Source organism: Ipomoea nil, unplaced genomic scaffold, assembly GCF_001879475.1.
Source record: "Ipomoea nil cultivar Tokyo-kokei standard unplaced genomic scaffold, Asagao_1.1 scaffold3030, whole genome shotgun sequence".
NCBI lineage: Eukaryota > Viridiplantae > Streptophyta > Magnoliopsida > Solanales > Convolvulaceae > Ipomoea > Ipomoea nil.
Window position 1 is genome coordinate 2,645,353 of NW_017619458.1, and position 7,951 is coordinate 2,653,303.

The following is a 7,951-nucleotide window of genomic DNA, read 5'->3' on the forward strand; positions in this document are numbered from 1 at the left end:
ATTAGATGATATCTTCACAAAGGCTCTTGGGCAAAGGCAATTTGAGTTTCTTCTTCACAAGTTGGGTATTTCAAATCCGCATGCTCCAACTTGAGAGGGGGGTGTTGAGATATTTCCAAGATATTAATCATCTTGTGTCTCTTTGATTTCCATCCCTTTGTTTTCCATCTCTTTGCTTTCCCATGTCTCTTTGTTTTCTCCTTTGTATTTATTTCAATATAATATCTTGATGGCACTATAAATAGAGTGCTTGTATTGAGGTTTACACACAAGACATGATATATCAGTTTTTTCTCTTCTTCTTAGTTGTTTGTATTCTACACTCACCAACTACCATCTAGTGTGATGACATCTCAGTTATCATTTCTAATGGTGGCATAGGTTTGAACCCCGGTGGTGGGAGCTTAAATTTTTTGGGCAAAAAACTCATTATAACGCTCATGAAAAAAATACACGTTATAAAATTTATTAAAAATGTGGTTATAAATTACTGTTATAGTGTATAGAGGACAAATATTTCTAAAGCGTCAATAATAAATTTTGAACTCGCGACCTTTGCAACGAAAACTATTTGATCTACCAACTAAGTTACATAATCTTTATTTAAATTTGTGTATATTGCTTACTTATATATATATATATATATATATATATATATATATATATATATATATATATATATATATACGCACAAACGTAGGGAGTGGGGTAATCCCCTCCCAGCATGGGCCTGGTCAATGGTCAAGCTTGCCTGGCCTTGTCCAAGGCCAGATCTAATGTTAGGATGAGTCGATGTTGATGTCGATCGATGGTGTAAAAATACTTCCTGGTGTCGATTGAGAGGTTCCCCACAAGACCTTGTGGGTTGGCTTATGGTTAAGTTTATTTCAAATTCGACCCAATAGTTCGGTTGTACTAAAACTCCTAGTTTTGTATAGGATGGGGAGGTCAGAGTTGGTTGACATAAGTAATGAATATTTATTGCAGCAGTTGGAACTTGGAACCAATAATTTCTCGGGCATTCATTGTGGTCTTATTCACCCATAACATGATGGATCGTTATGATGTACATCTGCACCATATATGACGCATACGGATATAAAAACGATATTGTTTTGACTAAAAACGCGCATTTTACTTAATTCAATTTCGATTCCCTTCAACAGTATTATGTTGTTCATTCATTCTGAATTTTTAGTTCATAGATTCTGGATTTTTAGTTCATTGATTCTGGATTTTTAGTTCGTTCATTGATTCTGAATTTTTATTTCGTTCATTGATTCTGAATTTTTAGTTCATTGATTCTGGATATTTAGACGTAAATCGAAACTATTTTTTTTTTTTCATTCATGTTGGATATTTAGTTCATTCATTATGGATTTTTAGTTCATTCATCCTGTATTTTTAGTTCATTCATTATGTATTTTTAGTTCATAGATTCTGGATTTTTAGTTCATTGATTCTGGATATATAATTCAAATTATGCACAACATAATGTTGTTGTGAGAATTGAAACTGAATTTTTTTTTAAGTAGGACGCATATTTTTAATAAAACGACGTCGTTTTTGCATCCGTATGCACCATGCATGGTGCACACGAATGCACAACATAATTTGCCTAACATGATAGCCTCTTTTATTTTGAAAACATAACATGATAGCCTAAAACTAAAAAAAAGAAACATTTGAGTGCCAAGGATGGATTATTCATTAATCTAAAACACAAGAACCTTAAAATTGAGAGTCAAGCCGTCTTAGAAGGTACTCAACTTCAACTAGTTTGGTTAGAGGGATCACCCATTCTGCATATAGCCTACACATCAACGATGGATCAACCTTGCACTTTTCTGCCTCATCACTCCCATTCGCCTTCACTTCTTTGCTGAACTCTCTCGCTTTCCTCTCCACCCTCTTCTTCACCATCTCTTCCACAGCTTCAAATGTCAAAAGCTTCATCAGAGCATCTCTGTCCTGCAAACATAACACAAATTAATTGTAATTGTTGGGCATGTCCGGTAAAAGGGCCATGTTTAGTACCCGGTGTCTGGGGATTTTTGGGCGGAGGCCAGTGAAGTCCTTAAGAGCCAAATCCAACATCCAAACAATGTGATAGCGGTCTATAAAGAAATAAGTTGCGCCTTTGCTACTAACTATAGCTTTTGGCGTGAGTGATAAGAGCTTGACCGTAACAAGTAATATTGGAATAAAGTCACGGGATGATTGGTGCTCAAAGAAGAGAATTGTTGGGCAGGGCCAGTAATTGCTTCATCTTAACAATAATGTTTGAATTGTTATGCCCCAAGATGCAGCTAAGGTTGCAGATGATGATGTTTTTAGTTGAATTTGAAATAAATGATGTGGTGAAAAATATATATATATATATATATATATATATATATATATACACCTTAGCTCGAATAGCTGGTGTATAATCATCAGGAGCTTCCCTGAATTTAACCTCGGCCACAAATTTCCCATAATGTATCCTTCTAGAGAGTGCCTGCAACAAACATTTAATAAATTCAATCACCATTCATGGTCAAGTTTTTGTTCACACACCTTTGTGAATCATATTATTAAATAATATACATTTAATACAGAAATAATGTACCTTTAGTATATTAAAAATGTATATTGTATTCAGGAAAAATATATTATTTCAATACTAAAAGTAAATTATTTTGTGTAATGTACATTCAATATACAAATAATGTACTTTTTGTTATAGTCCACATAACACTTTATGGACCATGACCCACACAATAATTTGTCGGTTGAGAGTCAAATTTGTAATCTTAAGATTACCAAATCAAGTGTTTTGGGTTACGCCAATTTCATTGCTTTCTTTGATGATATGCATTGGGTAAATCCAGTTTTGTGACTCTAGCCGACAAATGATCATAAGGAGGTAAACCAATTTAAATTGTTCATAACTAACGGTTCAAAGTAAAAATGCTGGGATCCAAACTCGTTACGAATTTGTATCTTTAGCCATCTTGGTTGGGTTATCCCAACTTCATTGCTTTTGGAATGAAGCGAAATGAGAGTTGAGAAACAGAATTGATTACCTGCAAGAACTGGATATCAGTGGCAGCAGTAGCAGCATAGTTTCCATCATCCCCCTCAACCGCAACAAGTGGAAGCAGCTGATTCAAATACACATCCCAGATTTTCTCATTCACATTGATACAATCTGCAACAGGATGCAAGAACTACACCCACCTCACGTTAGATTCTCAATTTCTACATTAGACACTTCAATTATATTCCTAGGTTAATCTATATATATACGTACTGGTTCAAGCTTGCCGGCGGCTGGCACCAACGATTCTGGGACATCATCTGGGAAGAAAGGATTTTCCTCTGCAGATAGATATCTCCCAACCTGTTATGTACGTTAGTTTATGTTAGATCAACAATTCAACTAGATTTTAGATACCAACCAGCTGATGGCATTTGGTAAAATATTAGCCTATCAACTAATTTTGGCTGATTTGACTATTATTAATTGTTTGATTTGATTAAAAAATTAACTTTAAAATGTTAAAATTCAAAAAGCTGTTCAAAGCAGCCATTTCAATTAGCTTTTTGAGAAAAAAAATTATACCAAACAACTATCAGCTAACAGGTAATTTATCAAACATCTTTCTACAATAAGCTAATGTTATCCACTAGATATATCCTCTAATTAACCCAATCTGCTAACAGCTAACAACCATTTACCAAACAGAACCTAAATCTTATTGCTGAGGCAGGAACTCGAACCTCGAACCTATAATCTGACTCTGATACCACTAACAAATCAAGCACATACAGCTATAATTAGTAGTCAAAACATAAATTTAATATTTCCTTATACCGCCATACATCCGCCCCACAATTCTTCCTTCCGACACCAACCAATCTAGTGCTCAAATCTATGATCTACCTTTAATACCTTTTGTTAAAATTAAATACTTTATTTTCCGTTACACATTTTCAAGATACTAAGTGCTGGGCTTGATTTTTAAGTCCTTTGTTAATCTCGCCAAACAATCTTCACCCATCCAGCTAGACTTGACCTTACCGGCCTCCGCCAAATTGTTAATCTAACCAATGAGATTATAAACTCATTTCTTTCTACCAAAATTTTTCAAATTCATCCCGAGAATCTAAAACTATGCTAGAAGATTTGGGAAGAAGCTAAGCAGAAGAAAACGCAGATGGGGAGTTAGTTGAGGAGAAAGATGGAGACGGAGACAGCACCTTGGATTGAAGAGCTTCGGTTTCTTTAAAGATGAAGTGGAACAAGGAGGCCGACAACGTGGTCGGAACCACAGGAGCAGACTGGTCGTACAAGGTGGGATTTCTGGGGAATTTGGCTCTCTCGATGAGGCAGAAAACGATGGTGTCCTCCTGTCGGATCAGGCTCGCCCGCACCGTTTCAAGAGTCACGCCGCCGTGATCGTTGCCGTTGTTGGTGCCTGCCATTTCGTCAAAAGAAGAAACAAAATGGGGAATCGTTTTGCAAGAGAATCTGTTATAGTATTATCGGAGACTTTATACACGAAGAAGTCTTTGATATATATATGGACGTTTTAGAGTCGTAAAGTGGGAACCGATGTTGACACGACATCATATACGACATGGGATATGTGTATTAGAATCGTCGTGGGTCGCACGTTAGTATTAGTCTTAGCTTGAAATCCTCGGGTTGATTATGAAAATCTCGAGAAATCTGAGAATCGCCCTTTGTGCCTCTTTATTATTTAATATTATAGAAATCTACATGTTTTTTTTTTGGTGATTAGAGTAATTACAAAAGAATTATGACGGTTAGTATGACAATTAGGTGTGTCGAGATTTGGAATATTTGTATGGGTTTAAGTTACTAATTTAGTAAACATTATTTGAGGGTCAAGATAAAGATTTTAAATTTGACAGTGATAGTGTATGAATTATGTTTAAAGTAAATATTTTTCTTGTGTGCACAGATGTTTGACCCTGTCTGTTTATTGAACTGAGTTATCGTAATTTACATTTTTTCAAATATTTTATTGGGCCGAGTTGGAGATTCAACATTTTGGGAAAGAGATTTGAAATATCATGTCAATATGACGTATTTATTGTATACCTTATAAGGACATCCTTAATAGTGAGGTTTTTGAATCGATATTTGAGGTGCCAACTACGAGGAGAGGATGGAAAGAGAAAAAGAAAAAAAAAACAAAAAAAAAAAACTAAAATAAATATGAAAAAAGAAGAAGAAGAAACAAAGCAAATTAACGCGCCCGGGTGGGCGCATTGGTTGCACTACACGCGACCACACGCAAGGAATGAATGCACATGGAGGGACTCACTTTTTCTGAAAAAACATCTCCTTACAAGAAGATTTTTTTATTTTCTCCCCATTACCTCTCTCTTCCACATCACTCACATTTCCTCAAAATCTGGTCCAAAATCCACTAATGTAGATTGCCTAAAGATTGTTGGATAATACTTCCCCATCCCATTTTATGTGTATGGTTCGATTAGCGAAGCTTAACTGAAGTTATTATTTTTTTTTTCAATTTTTCATAATATTAAGTTAAGTTAGTTTGACCAATGAATAGTAATGAGGATTTAAAATGGGAGTATTAATTAGCCAAATTTTATAATGTCAACCTCTAAACTTTCTTATTTTTATATTTATAAGGGAAGAGGGATACAACCTATTACATCAAATGATACCATAATCACCTCCACTGACACTTAAACCATCCACCTCCCACATAGAGAAGCAACCGGGTATTAGTGATCCACAAGGTCCTTGATACCTTTAAACCTTTTAGATGACAATTCAATAATTTGCCTTTAGCTCAATTTGCATTTGATTAGTTATTGATTTAGCAATAATAAGGGTCTTGATTCCTATTCCGGTTAAGAAACTAGAACCTTAGTCCTTAGGGCTTCCCAATGATATTTCAAATTTCAATTCGAACTTAATCTTCACATATTTGATTTTTAAATTATACGGATTATATTTTGGACTAATTTTAAATTTAAAATGAAAATTAGTTCAAATGTCTAATTTTATAATTAAAATCGTAATAATTTAGTCCTAAACTTTGCGTCCTTGCCCAAGGCCCAATGCTTGAATAGACCTTTGGTCCTAAGCTAGTTCGAGAGTTTAAAATATTTAATAATTTTAAAAAATCATACATAAAATGTTTGAATCATGATTTTAAAATATATTTTTTTCAATTAACTACTATAACCTTTGAAGCTAAAAAAATAAAATAAAATAAAAATAATAATAAATTTGTTGAATTTGACAAACTATTCATGCTTCATATACGTTGACTTCATATATTAAAGTCAAAATTTTAAATTAAAAAATTATATCCCAAGCCTATAAAACAATAGGATGAGCCATGATTTGCAAGAACTGAAGGACATCTAAATGGTTGGTGCCTGGTGTTTGGTTAGAGAGAGAGAGAGCACTGTAATTTGAAGATCACATTTGTAATTGTAAGAAAATTGGAGGACCATTTCTTGAATAACACATTTTTGTTGGGTAAAAGTGAAATGGATGGTTGCTTAGCAAAGCTGTGGCCGCGTAACGTGTCACGTGTGGGTTTGTCGTGGCTTTTACATTAGGCAAAAGCTTCCAGCCGCGACGTCACACACACATACACGGTTCGTCTCACGTTTTTGGATATATTCTCTTGACTATATTCCTTCGTTTCTTATTCCTCAAAATCCGTTTGGAAATCGAAAAATAATTTCTAAAAAATATTTTTCGAGTTTTCAGTATTTGCATACAATTGAAAAATTTAATTAACAGAACATATTTTTCATTGGCTGAAAAATACGTAAATATTTTTGTAGATAATGACTTATTTCAAATTTTGACCTAAATCATTTTCTGCCAACATTCAAAACATGGTTGCCTTCGCTGCTGTTGTTACTTTCAATTTCTCAGTTTTTATCCGTTCTTATATTTTTCAAAATGCAACCAAACACTGAAAAAGAAAATGTTATCCGAAAAATGAATCGTTTTCTAAAAAATATTTTCCAGAAGTCATTTTGCTGCTTTCTAAATGACTCTTACGGGACGTTTGGTTCACGGAATGTTAGATTACCTCAGGGAATGTTAGATTGTTGGAAATATTAGATTACTGGGAATATTAGATTCCTGTGTTTGGTTTAAAACTAAGATATGTAAATAAGACAAGGGTAATAAGACAAATTGATTAAAACTTCCAAAGCCCAGCATTAGTAATAAGACAAGGGAATGTGAGATTACCTAAGAAATTTGAGGGTATCTCACATTCCCTTCCAATAACTAAAAACTTAATGCAGAGGTTATCTGACATTCCTTGGAAAAGTTACATAACCTGAACCAAACATGAGAATCTTATATTACTAAGCAAATATAACCTGAACCAAATGCCCCCTTAATGTGTCACCGTAAGAACCAATGTATTGTTTCTTTTACTTAATTCTTAAGTTTTCCTTTCTTTTTCAATTTTTCTGTTCTGCCACAATGTAAAGTATACTTTTTTTTTTTTTTTTTTTTTTTAATTTTCATTTTTCAATCAAAATAAAGAATTTTTTTAGTTAATAAATACATCTTAATAGAGTGTTTGTAAGGCACAACAAAACTTTATCAATTCCTCATGGAAACAGCGTGTAAAAGAATTTTGGTTTAAAAAGGGATGACATCAACTCCAAGTTCTTTTATAATTTTATTCAAAAGAGGAGAAGAAACAATCAAATTATAAGAGTAAGAAGTGCGGATAGGAGGGGCGATGAATAATCTTATGATTAATCATTTCGTAGAGCTTTATACTACTAAACAGGGAGATATGTGATACGGTTAATTTCTGTATACGTAGGGTGTATCCCGTATTTATGTATCTAGGGTGTATATCAATATATGAACAATGGAGTAGTAGTAATGACATAGAGCAAAATGGACTTCTTTTAT

The 7,951-nt window shown here is 33.7% G+C and overlaps 1 protein-coding gene across 1 annotated transcript; it reads right to left on the reverse strand.

Moving 5' to 3' along the window:
- Positions 1-1,646: 1,646 nt before the first annotated feature.
- On the reverse strand, positions 1,647-4,562 carry LOC109163635 (chorismate mutase 2-like). The gene is made up of 5 exons (XM_019312375.1): positions 4,246-4,562; positions 3,296-3,385; positions 3,069-3,212; positions 2,408-2,500; positions 1,647-1,971 (listed from the first exon to the last, which is right to left on the reverse strand). The coding sequence occupies exons 1-5, from the start codon at positions 4,468-4,470 to the stop codon at positions 1,732-1,734; spliced, it is 792 nt and encodes a 263-aa protein (XP_019167920.1). The 5' UTR covers positions 4,471-4,562; the 3' UTR covers positions 1,647-1,731.
- Positions 4,563-7,951: the final 3,389 nt, after the last annotated feature.

What these genes read in the sequence shown, in the direction of transcription:
- LOC109163635 (XM_019312375.1), bottom strand. Translation starts at nt 4,470, where the DNA reads ATGGCAGGCACCAACAACGGCAACGATCACGGCGGCGTGACTCTTGAA. An exon ending in CCGCCGGCAAGCTTGAACCA is followed by an intron (nt 3,213 to 3,295) that starts GTACGTATATAT and finishes AGGTGGGTGTAG; the next exon opens with TTCTTGCATCCTGTTGCAGA. An exon ending in CACCAGCTATTCGAGCTAAG is followed by an intron (nt 1,972 to 2,407) that starts GTGTATATATAT and finishes TTATGTTTGCAG; the next exon opens with GACAGAGATGCTCTGATGAA.